The 12,305-nt window shown below is 34.1% G+C and overlaps 1 protein-coding gene across 1 annotated transcript in view; it reads left to right on the top strand.

Moving 5' to 3' along the window:
* Positions 1-11,997, top strand: part of LOC134528008 (uncharacterized) — a 366,719-nt gene extending 354,722 nt beyond the window's left edge. Inside the window, exon 6 of the mRNA XM_063361167.1 lies at positions 2,657-11,997. Coding sequence (XP_063217237.1) covers positions 2,657-2,729 — 73 coding nt within the window. The 3' untranslated portion in view covers positions 2,730-11,997. The remainder of the gene's footprint in view (positions 1-2,656) is intronic.
* The last annotated feature ends 308 nt before the right edge of the window (positions 11,998-12,305 follow it).

Below are 12,305 nucleotides of genomic sequence, written 5' to 3'. Positions count from 1 at the left end.
CCTTGTCTTTGGGAGTGACGATAATTGTTAAGAGTTGTTTTTTATTTATAAAAGTCTATATATTATAGTTCTATAAAATATGGAGGGAAAAAATAGTAGAACATTAAAAGAGGTTTTACAAATTTTATTTTCACGCCTATCATTTACAATTTTTAAACAAACTTTCCAAAATTTTCAAGCAAAATATTTTTTTTAGTTAAAAAAATTTAATTTAAATAATTTGTTAACAAACATGAATAATTTCCCCTGAAGGTTTTATTATTTAAAATACTTATACTTTTATTTTAAAATATATTTATTTTTAGAAATACTATATAGTTAAACAATTGTGTGTACTTGTGTACGCGCGTAAGAAGTATATTTCTTTATGATTTAAGACACTGCACTATTTTAAAATTTACTGTAACCATAATTAATTAACTAAATACTTAGTATTTAATATTGATATAAATATGAGTAAAAAATTAATTATTTTATTTAGTAAGATAGCCGAGATAAATTTTAATTAAAAATGAAAATCAATAAATATGATGAATGTTCATTCTACTTTATTAATATTGACTGTATATTAAATAATAATGTAATGATTTATAGTTACAATACAAATAAATTATACATACGAGAACATAACCTCAATTATATAAATACAATTGAATTTTTTTAATTTTTTTAAATACAATTTCTTGGACATCCGCCATTGCAGTTGTACACTGTTTGTCATGAAAGAATTTCAAAAAATTAAATTATGAACTTAAAATTAAAACATAATCCACAGTTAACAAGCCTAAAATAATCTATGTCAAATAGATAAACCCAACGATGTACCTAATAAGGTATTAAGGAAAACACAATGAAGACAGCCCAGACGACCACATTCAAACGTAAATATCAGAGAGCACAAGAGAATTCCATGGAAGGAATTTAGTCATCAAAAAATAATAACAGCACGGACGAACACAGTAGGCTAACAACGATGAAAAAATTTCAACAACATTAGTAAATGTTGGCAGACAGAAAACCTGGAGAACGAAGTAAATAAACGGACACAATGATAGAGATACACATTTATTATAGACAACCCAACATCGACAACACACAGTAGGTTTCCTATGACTAAATTCCTTACATGGAATTCTTGTGTTGTCTGATATTTAAGTTTGAATGTGTTCGTCTGTGCTGTCCTGCCAATGCGCAACATAGTTAATAATTTTGAGTTGGTGTAAGCACTGTTATTATTGGAGGGGCATTTTATTGTTTGGTATTTGTGCTTCATCATTATTGCGTCGTGTTTTTATTCGATTAATAGTGGTTAAGAATTTGTAATCCCTTGTTATTTATAAGTGTGGTATCTTTATTAAGTTGTTTACTATAGGTGGGTGTCTGTAACCCATTTTTTAATTTGTCGTGATGTTTTATTCCATCTTTATTATTGGTTTCGTGTTTGAAGACAATTGATATATTTGGTGTATTATTGCTGTTTCTTTCGTGTTCCAATTTTATTATTTGCTTGGCGTTGTATTCCATGTTTAGTACTAGTCCTTCATTGTATTACATTGTTATTAATGGTTTACTGTTCATATTAGATTTTTGGCATGGTGTGTGTATTGCATTATTATTATTATTATTATTATAGATGTGACATTTCAATTCAGTTTTTACATTTGACGGGACTCAGTATTCCTTCGCTAGTTATGTATTTTACCTAGTATTCTATATGTATTATCAGTGTAGCTTTTGTATTTCTTAGTTGATATTTTTGTGGATAGTTATATAATTTTTTTCTTGTATTTTATTTTGTGTATCAAAGTGTAGTTTTCTTTTTAATGTGATATCTTGTTGACCACAAGTTGACCAAGGAGTTGACACAGAAAAAGTGCATAGGTAGACGCATCTGTCAGCCTTTAGTAAATAACCATGCCAGCATTCGCCTGGAGTCGGAACTCCAAACCCGAGTCCTCTCTGGAAAGCAAGTCCAGAGTCTCGCCCGCAGCGCCACCTCTACCCACGTGACCAGGATTCCTTCAAGTGTTCGTCGCGGCTGATGGTGGCGACGCGCCAGCGGTCTTCGATATTTAACTAAAAAAAAAAATATTGTTTTTAAATTTAATTTTAATAATACCTTAGGGAAATAATGTAAATATATATATAGTTTCACTTTCTCGTGAGGAATCACTCATTAGTAGGGGCATGCGTATTTCGCGAAAAGATTCCGAGACCATTTGAAAATTAAAACACTGTAGCACCAACTGTGTTTCGTGATTGGGTAGTTTCTCTCCGATTTATGTCGATCGTTTCATAACCAATCACAGTGATTCAGTGCGCAAGCAAACGCGTCTCGAGTGGCCCGGTCAAATATGGCAACGACTTCTCTCGCAGACGGCCGCCGATCACAAGGAAGAAACCGCTGGTGCGGGTACAAACTTTTTGCAGTCTGTAAGGCGATAAGTTTTTTTTTTCGCGAAAAACACATGCCCCTACTTATCAGCATTGAAATGTTTTTTTTAAACATTCTGTATAAACATTGAGGATCAATTCGGTTTTTTTAAAAAAAAAAAAAAAAAAAATTATTCCATATCCAAGCTACATGCAATTTTTTTTTAAAAAAAGTCAGTCAAGTTTTCGTGATGAATTAACAATAATTTGTTTTACGTGTCAGGTTCGAGGAAGCGGACGAGCCTGCCGGGCGCGAAGAGTCCATCATCGAGCAGGACGTGATCCTGGAGATGTGACGGGGCCACGGCTGCGGGGAGGGGGCGCGCCGCCCCTCCCCTGACCCCGCCCCTCGCTCCCCGCGCGGCGCCGGCGCCCGAGACGCCGCGGCGCCCCGCCAAGACGACGAGTACTAGATCCGCGCTGTTGTCTGGAGTCGGGCAGGCGTGCATGCATGCCGTTAGAGACTTTGACTGTGGCCTCGTTGGACCACGCCTCGCCGTGAACGACCTCAAAAACCAATAATTAGGGACACCTGTATTTCGCGATTTAATTTCATATCAAGGTATTTCACAAAACACTCTAGCTTTTTCTAAGAGTCATGGCCAGAGACCTGCAAAATTCGCGGTTTCGATGGCCTTCAGGATAGACTGCACTCACACCTGTACACCCGGGCAAATAACGCAAGTTCATTGGCTGCCGACTTGTAAGTCGTCTCAGCTGGTTTGTCTGTGATTCGATCCTTCTTTGGTTGAGGGTTTATAACTGGTTGAGATTCGTCTAGATGAACAGTAAACCAATAGCAAAATGATCTAAGAGGTATATGTGTTTGAATTCTAGCAAATCACCGAATGAATCCGCGAATTTTGCAGGTCTCTAGTCATGGCAAATTGTGAGGGTGCAGCAGTACGGTTACCACATTCTCATTGGCCCCGTCAAGAGTGGGACGTTACCTCTCACCGATCTCAGCCAATAACCACAGGAGAAAAGCTACAGTATTTTGTGAAATACCTTGACACGAAATGTATTCGCGTAATACAGGTGTCCCTATACCAACAATTAGAGACTGGAAAAATTCGCGCTTTCAGTGACCTCTAGGATAGACTCCACAACCCCCTACTACACACTCAGGCAAATGCCACCTGCTCATTGGCTATCGACTCATGACATCTGTCCACTGGGACGCTTGCGATTCGATAATTTTTTTGGTTTGAAGGTTTTTCCATTGGCTCAAAGTCCTTCAGACAAACTGTAAGCCAATCACAGAAGCAACATGAAGGTACAGTTGTTTGGATTCTAGCATAACGCGAAATGAATCCGCGTATTTTTCCGGTCCCTACCAATAAGAGCGTCACAAAATCCGAACGATCCTATCGCGTGTTACCTGGCCGGAAGGTAAACTATGGCAGCAGCCAATGGATAATTTACGTCAACTGGTTTGTGTACAAGTGAGTGGAGTTCATCCTGGTTTCCAAAAAAAATTTATTTTGCATGTCTCTGCCAGTGGCGTAGCGTGCCATCTCGGCGCCTGGGGCGGGAGACCAATTTTGCCGCCCCCATTCTATAGGTGCTTAATTAAAATTAAATTTCACATGCAATGAGGTACCTTTTATTGAAGTTAAAATAGGATGAGCGGTTTTACAAGCGGATTCTACGGGCCTTATGAACAGCGAAGTCAGAAATAACTTTGTCAAAATCAGTATTAGCAGCCAATTCTTGTTCAATCGACAATATAGCCAAGTTTGATAGTCTAGCGGAGCTCATAGTAGATCTGAGGTAATTTTTGATTAGCTTCAACTTCGAAAAACTTCTCTCACAACTTGCAACACTAATCGCCAAAGTCAAATACTTATATACGAATCAAGATGACTATATTTGGAACCGAAATTCCGAGATTCAGTTTTTGAATGAACTGGAGGAGCTCCAGTGGTCCTTTACCACTTATATCTTCCTCTGATTCAGAACAGGCAAAAACAACACATCTTTGATTTCGGCAGGAGCAGAAGGCACGATTTCAATTATGTCTTCTTTGTCAACATTCACTTTTTATGCAGGCTTATGACTAGATGCTTGAGGTACTTTTGATGAGTCGACTTCGTCTTGACCCTGTTCTGTGGTGGGACCAGAACTACTTCCAACTGTGACGGCAGGTACGTCTTCTTCTTGTACCTGTAAAATAAGTTATGTATTCCCATGAATATTGGCCGGAGGACACGTTAGAATTTCAAATAAGTATTTTATCTATCACAAAACAAAAGTGGTTTTGGTGACGGCGCGGTTTGCCGGGCTTATAGGAAAATTTACAAACAAAATTGATTTTGTATGGCAGCTACCTTTTTTAGAGTTTCCCGGTAAAAACTGACTGAGTAAGCCATGTTATAGATGTTATTAAAAGATAAAATGACGAGAAATTTGAGAAAAATCGTTGACGCCATTTTTGAGCTAAATGAAAAATTATGTTTTCTTTGTGACAGGTACCATAAATAATCAAGTTATCCAAAAACAAAAAAAAAAAATCCTAGACTACTACTAGATTTACAAACATCCCCTATTGAAGTTTTAAATTCAAGTAGCAGGACAAAATTCAGTCGTAAACTTAAAAAGATGTACCTTAACTCAATGTAATTTATGTTAATATACTCCATACTTTTTAAACAATAATCAATGTTCAAACAGCTATTAGAGAAATTTTAAGTGTATTATAAAATAAGATTTAATGAACGAGTGTGACTCCGTACTCGCAGACAAACCTAGGTGAATAGGTTTTGCGAGACTAATGTAAGAAATATTGTAACTTTTGTAAACAATAAATAAATAATAATAATAAATAACTGGAGTAATTCTAGGCCATGCATGATTCTAGATGGAGGAATCATATACCTACTTACACTGGAATCACTTCCGCTGCTGCAGGATGCCACCGAAGACGTTAACGTGGCTTTCGAACCAGAACTGGAACTAAAATATTTCAGTAATGCACCTTGAGACTTCTTCGCATTTGATTCTTTCTTAGCCTTTTTTTTTTTTTTGCGGAATTCCGCACCGCTTTCTTTGACTCCTTTTCATTTTCAAAAACTAGTTCAAAGATTGGGTAAAGTTCTAAATGTTTAGTTTTAGAAGATTCAACAGTATTTAAAAGATCGAAACACAATCAAAATGACTTTCGTTCCGTATCCGAAACTCTCGCGAAACAAACATACGAGTAAAGCGTGATTGCGTAACGGTACTTCACGATGCACTAAAACAAACAAAGATCAGTACTGTAGCATGTGTGCTACAGCTGCTACCTTTGATAATGTCAAACTTTACAGTACAATGCGTAGTACTAAATTCAATGAGTGCGAAAGAGAGGCATTGACACGGGCCGACGCGTGAAACAAAAGATTTTGTATGAGTAATTAACATAATAAGGAGTGCCGCTCAACTCGGCTCGCGCGCGCCGGGCGGCTCGGCGTGATGCGATGTTGCCATTCGTATGTAAACAAACAAACGTTATAAAGAGCTCTGTCAGTGATTTCGCAGTTTTTCTTTTAAATAAATATTAAAAAATAGTTGGTGCGCAAAATTTTAGATAAAAATGGAACATTATAGTGTGTCTGACACATGTAATGAATGAATCATAGATCAGGTCACAACCCGCTTCACCGACGACCCGCCCCCGCGGGCTGCCGCCCGGGGCGGGCCGCCCCCTCCGCCCCACCCTCGCTACGCCACTGGTCTCTGCCCATGATTAGGTGCATGTCTTTTTCGCGAAAAGATTTCGAGATTAGCTGAGAGTAAAAATACTGTAACATAGTATGTTTTTCGTGATTGGGAGAACTCATTTCAGATTCATAGTTACTGTCAGAACACCAACCACATTAACTCAGTGCGGAAGCAAACGCATCCTGACTGGCTTGGTCAAATAAGGCAATGGCTTCTCTTGCAGAAGGTCGCCAATTGAAAGGAAGAAACTGATGGCGCAGGCATATCGTGTTGCAGTCTAATGGGTGTTCAAATCTTTTCGCGAAAAATGCTTTCCCCTACCCATGACCCATGGGTAGAGCCACTATCATTTCACTCCATGCTGGAATCAAATTGCATGTATACAAACAATCATTCTAAGGATGTCCATTCGTCGATAACGAGATCCTTTGGTGGGTTACAAGTAATTGTGTAACCATCCATCTCCTAGTTTAAAACTGGCTCGGTTTCGTCAAGGGTATGTCAAGAGCACTGTAGTCTTATCACAAACGTAAAACATGCATATATGCTTTAAGTCTCTTTTGTTGCCCAGTTAGCTCGCGAAATAATAATGGCACTATTCATGGATAGTCTGGAAAGATCGTAAATAAATTATGTCCATATTCAAATAATTAAATTTCATACTATCCAGCAAAATCCTTTTTTGGAAAGAAGGTTGGATGTGACTGCTACGAACGAAAAATGACATTTACTGATTTATATACAAGTGCTTAAATTCTTGCCTCGTGTCGAAAAAAAAATGCGCAAATTTAGTATGTCTCTAGTTATTTTGAGAATAATTCGATATCTGATGTCCGTATTAGCTGCTGCCACTTTTGAACCCTCCAGCCGGATTGCATATGTTTGGGTCATTTGAATTTTGTAATTTTTTTTATTTATTTGTTGACCTTCGTGGCGTGAACACAAATTTCAAATGATCCAATGAGGAGGCAGGTCAAGTGTATAATAGTATGCATTCCCGTGTCTCTTCGAATAATAACGTATGTTGCATATCTATTATGACAACACAGATCACGCAAGCCACGTGGGCCCAAATTTTAAGCCTCGGACACTAACTTTGAAAGCAGTTGAGAACCTGGGTGTCCTAACGACCTTAGTTAACAATTTGTTTTTTAAAAATTAAACTTATATTTAATCAAGCCTATTTAGCAAGCTTGTTAATCAATAACAAGGTAAAAACCTTTGGCAGGTTACCTGTTATTGGGTAAACACTTTTTACCTTGTTTTTAACTGTCTCAAGGCCATCAATGACGTGTCTAGGTAATGCAGTCCAATCATCGACCTGAAGCTCAAAGTGGTCAAAGTCTACTTCGCTAACAAAAAAAAAATCTTTGATATCCTTGCATCTCTGTTAACATCCTGACAGTTACTCTAGCTTCACTATGTTCACCTGTGAATGTTAGACGAAAACCATTTTATTTAAGAGAAAGTATAAACAAATGTGGGTTTCAGAATATACAACTGTTGGTGGACTAACTACTCAAGTCAGCTTAAGTCTTGTGTACACCGATGTCCTCAATTCATACTGATGTGTCATTGATAGGTGTTAAAAATATCCTAAAACTCCTAACAGGTGATTGCTTAAAAAAAGCAGACGAAAACATACAACTATTTCTATGTAAAGTGATCATGGGTATGTCTAACTTTTATTTCAGTGTTTTTATAGCACTATGCCACCCCCATTTTACTGCGAAGGAGAATTTTTCTGTCGGTCATGTTTTCACAGGTTTAAGATAGCTGTTATAAAAAAATACCAATTTGTTAACTACCTGCCATTTGTCTTCGATATTTAACTTAGAAAAAAAATATTTTAAATTTAATTTTTATAGTGCATAACTCTTTTAATAATACCTTAGGAAAATGTTGTAAATATGTTAAGTTTTACTTTCTCGTGAGTAATCACTTGTCAGTATCGATGTGTTTTGGAAACATTCTGTATAAAATTGCGGATCAATTCGGTTTTAGAAAATTTTATTCCAGATCCAAGCTTCGTGCAATTTTTAAAAAGTCAGTCAAGTTTTCGTAACTAACAATTTTTTTACGTCATGTACTTCTATTTTTAAACATCTGGATCACGCACATATTTTATGTTCTTCTAATGGTATAGAATTTTATTTATACTCGTTATTTCATACTTTTAACTTTTTTAAATTTTTGTAATTACTTCTCTTTTGTTTGATTCATGGAAGTTAAAAGTAAATCAGTGGGTTCATAACAGCAATATTTTCCATGTTGAGAATTGAAGGTAAAATGAGAACAGCCCCTTTTCCCATTACGTTTAACGATAATTTATTGCTGATATGATGTTAACATTATTGCAAATGCATACGCATACTCTTTTCATGGGGGTATTTTTACTATTTTTTCCTAGCGATTTACTATCGAGATATTAACAAAATCTTTTAGCAGTGGTCTTCACACAGCTCAATTGATTTTCCTTACCAAAGTTACTTCTACTTAAGAACAGACACTCACTCCATGGACCCTTAAATGTATGGCTTATTTATTGAGTATTCTTCTACAAATAAGAAACTTCTATGAGTGGCGTTACTAAAATTAGTTTTGGACTATGTTTTTGCATTTTAAATTGAATATTGTTATTTGGACTTACTCTAATAACATATTCTCGGTTGTGACTGTCTCAAAGAGCAAATCTAAAAACTATTTTTTCTCGCCATTTTTATTATTCAAGTGATAGTCCTGAAACTTTGTTATTCTCTTCCATTATATATTTTTTCGCAATTGACAGCCCTGCGTATTTGAGTGATATTTTATAGCTCGCAAATAACGTTTATTAAATATGATAAAATATAAATTCATAACAGATATTACTTGATTGACCAGTCGTCAGTATATAAATAATTAATAAATTGGTTTAACAATTTATAACAAAAAAAACTAAAATATGGGGTACCTAGTTTAAGAGATAAAGAACTGAAACAAAATTGAAGTTATTACTTATGAATTAAAACGCTGCGTAGTGAAAATTCATTTAATAAGCTAGAAATGTGAGTCTATTGTCAGAAAAGAAACAATCCTTTTAGAAAGGACAACTATAATTTGAGATTAAAGGTATTTATTTTTAGTTAAATTATTCTTACTTGCAGCAGTATTACTGTTTTAACTTTAGTTTGTGGTATGAAATAAAACAGCAGACTCGTTTACGTCTCTGATTGAAAAAAGAAGTAGCGTAACATGCAATTATAAATAAACTAACAGTCAAGGTTGACTTGAGCTGGTCTGTATTTAAGTGGCTTATATTTTTCTAATGGATATAATAATCTTGTTGGTGGAAGCAGTCATTTGCTCAGTGGTGTTATTATGTTACATGTGCAGTTAATATGAAAGTTTTAAGCATGCATTATGAACAGTTGATAATCTATTTAGCGTCAAATCATGGGATAAGTGTCTTTCACATTAACTGCACATTTAAAGCCAAATGTAGTTTTAAATAGATCAATTTATAATTATTAAAAAAATAATAACTTTTACTCAAATAATTTTTAGATAATGTTTTAATTGCAGATTATTCAGTTTATGCAACACTTTGGAAAAAAAATCATTCGCTCATTGCTTGTTTGAAAATTATTTAAATTAATATAAATAATTTAAAGCAAGACCGGGACATTGGCCATATTACTCAAAAAGTAGTGTTTGGAAACTAGTGCAGAAACTACCTTGTGCCTATGTGTTTGCTGTTTTCATGAAACACGTTCCAGTGTGATGTGGTTAAATTATAGTGATTAATTTCTCATCCCGATAAATTTAATCCAGTGATATGTAGGCCTGAAAATTATTAATTTGATATAACTCATAAATTCCGAAAATATTTAACCTCAGTTGTAATATTAGTTTCAGTCTAAAGTAAAAAGTGTGTACATTTATTTATATTAACAGATAAGTAAACACCTGGAAATTTCGCATTATTATTAGTAGAGATACTTGAATTCGTACCGTTCTAAACTTGAACTGTTTTCCCATTGGACCACATGAAGTGCGGATACGCTTGGAAGGACCAGAAAGCAAGAAAAGCGTTACATAATTCAAATGACTCAATCCGATACAATCTGGCCGGAAGTTCAAATGAGGCAGCAGTCAATGGATAATAGAAACAGACTTATTTCTATACAGGTGTGTGGAGTTTATAATGGCACCAGAAATATAGCAATTTTTTATGTCTGTAATCATCATTTTAATATGTGTGAAATAATTTATAAATCTTATTTCTTTTGTGAAAAAAGTGGCACCAAGCTAACGCTTTTTTTTTTATATATATAATCAGGCATTTCAGTAAACGTGATTAGTCAGCACGACATTTTTAAGAGCAGTGAAGATATCAGTTACATCGTGTAGATGCAAATGGGACACATAAAGCAATAGTGTTATTACAAGCTTTCATTTAACGTCACATGTTTTTTTTTTGTTTGTTTAGATCAAATCTTGCAAGTTTCTTTAAAACAACTTCCGCTTGAAATAGACGGCTGAAATTACACATACTTGTTCAGTTTTGATGACAGTAAATTTATTTCATACACAGATTCTGCCATTTTAAATTTTGGGCACCAAATGGAAAGTCCGTTATTATTATTATTATTATTATTATTATTATTATTATTATTATTATCAAAAAATGATTTTATTTTTTTTTAATTTTTAAAAAAATACCTTATTAAATTATAATAATACTTTTGTACAAACGGATTCCGCCATTTTAATTATGGCCGCCATCTTTAAATTTAGTCATTATTATCCAAAAATTTAAATAATTTAAAAAATTATTACAAAATTCTTTATAAAATTTTAATTGGAAAACTACATGGAGTCCTGGCTTCGAACACAGTTTATTACGCACTTAATATGTCTAAAATTTGTAACATTTGTAAAACGTGAACTCGGCAGTTGGGAAGCTTTCATTTCACCCGAAAAGTTACAGAGTTCTCGGAATTTTACTGTCATAATGTATTTTAACCAACGCTATTTTACTTATAAGTACATTTTAATAGAAGTTTGTTTTTAAAAACAATGTTTTATATTTAATTTAATTTTTAATTGTTTTTTACTTTATTTCTGTTCGGTGCTTCAAACTTGGAGTAAATAGTGTTACTTAAATTATTTTTTGAACAAATTTACCATTTTTTTCATTTATTAGGACCATATGAGAAAAAAAAATTTCAGGGTTAGGTGAAACGAAACTTCGAATACATACCATCAACTCTTAAGAATTCGAAAGATTTTATTTCGAGGAAAAAGAATTTTTTAAAAATATTTTAGGTAGGAAAATTCAGAAATGCGCGTGTAGTTGACAATGACATTATTTATCTCTATATATTTTAACAAATAAAGGGTTTTTTTTATATTTTAAACCATGTTCAGTGCTATATTTGAGTGCTTCAGGGAATATTTGACATAAAAATGAATTGTTTGTATCCTAAACTTATAAATATGAATTATTTATTTTATAAATAAAACTTTAATAGTTTGAAGTTTTTTAACTTTAATTAATATTGTATTATTCCTCCCTCTGGAGATATTCATTTTCGAGGCACTCTTAAGCATCGAATTAGTAGTTTGTATTTGCGAGCGTTTTTTTTTCAATTTTTATTCTTGTGACGTGATTGTAAAAAAAAATTTTTAACACATATGATTGGCTTATGTAACTTAATAATGTGTGTGCAATTTTTTATACTGTGTATCAATAACTATTTATAAATAAATTACTTTTCGCTGCTGTTTTGTAGCCTACATAACAATTTCGATAAGTAGTCTATTACTTGCAAGTGATTAAACGATAAATATATATGTATGCAAGAAAAATAATAAAGTATTTTCTACTCCATTAAAAACGCATTGAGTTTTATTTTTGCGTATATAATACGTGGCAAAAAAACTTTACAGTGCACACCTGTTCTTTATTTCTTAGAATCGACTGTGAAAGCAGACCTTTCTTTCATTGACCCCCGATCAGTCCCGAACAAATCCGAAGTCCACCTGCAACTTCACTGTCAGAATTAAAAAAAAAAAAAACACTATATTCCGGAATCCCATAAATTTTCACTATTCTAGAGTATTTTAAATATTGCTGACCTAGCCAAGCTCAACTTATAAATATACCTAAGTACACTTAGATGTAC

This window comes from Bacillus rossius, chromosome 1 (genome assembly GCF_032445375.1).
Source record: "Bacillus rossius redtenbacheri isolate Brsri chromosome 1, Brsri_v3, whole genome shotgun sequence".
NCBI lineage: Eukaryota > Metazoa > Arthropoda > Insecta > Phasmatodea > Bacillidae > Bacillus > Bacillus rossius.
Note: the sequence above shows the minus strand (reverse complement) of the source record. Positions and strands in the feature narration are given on the sequence as shown.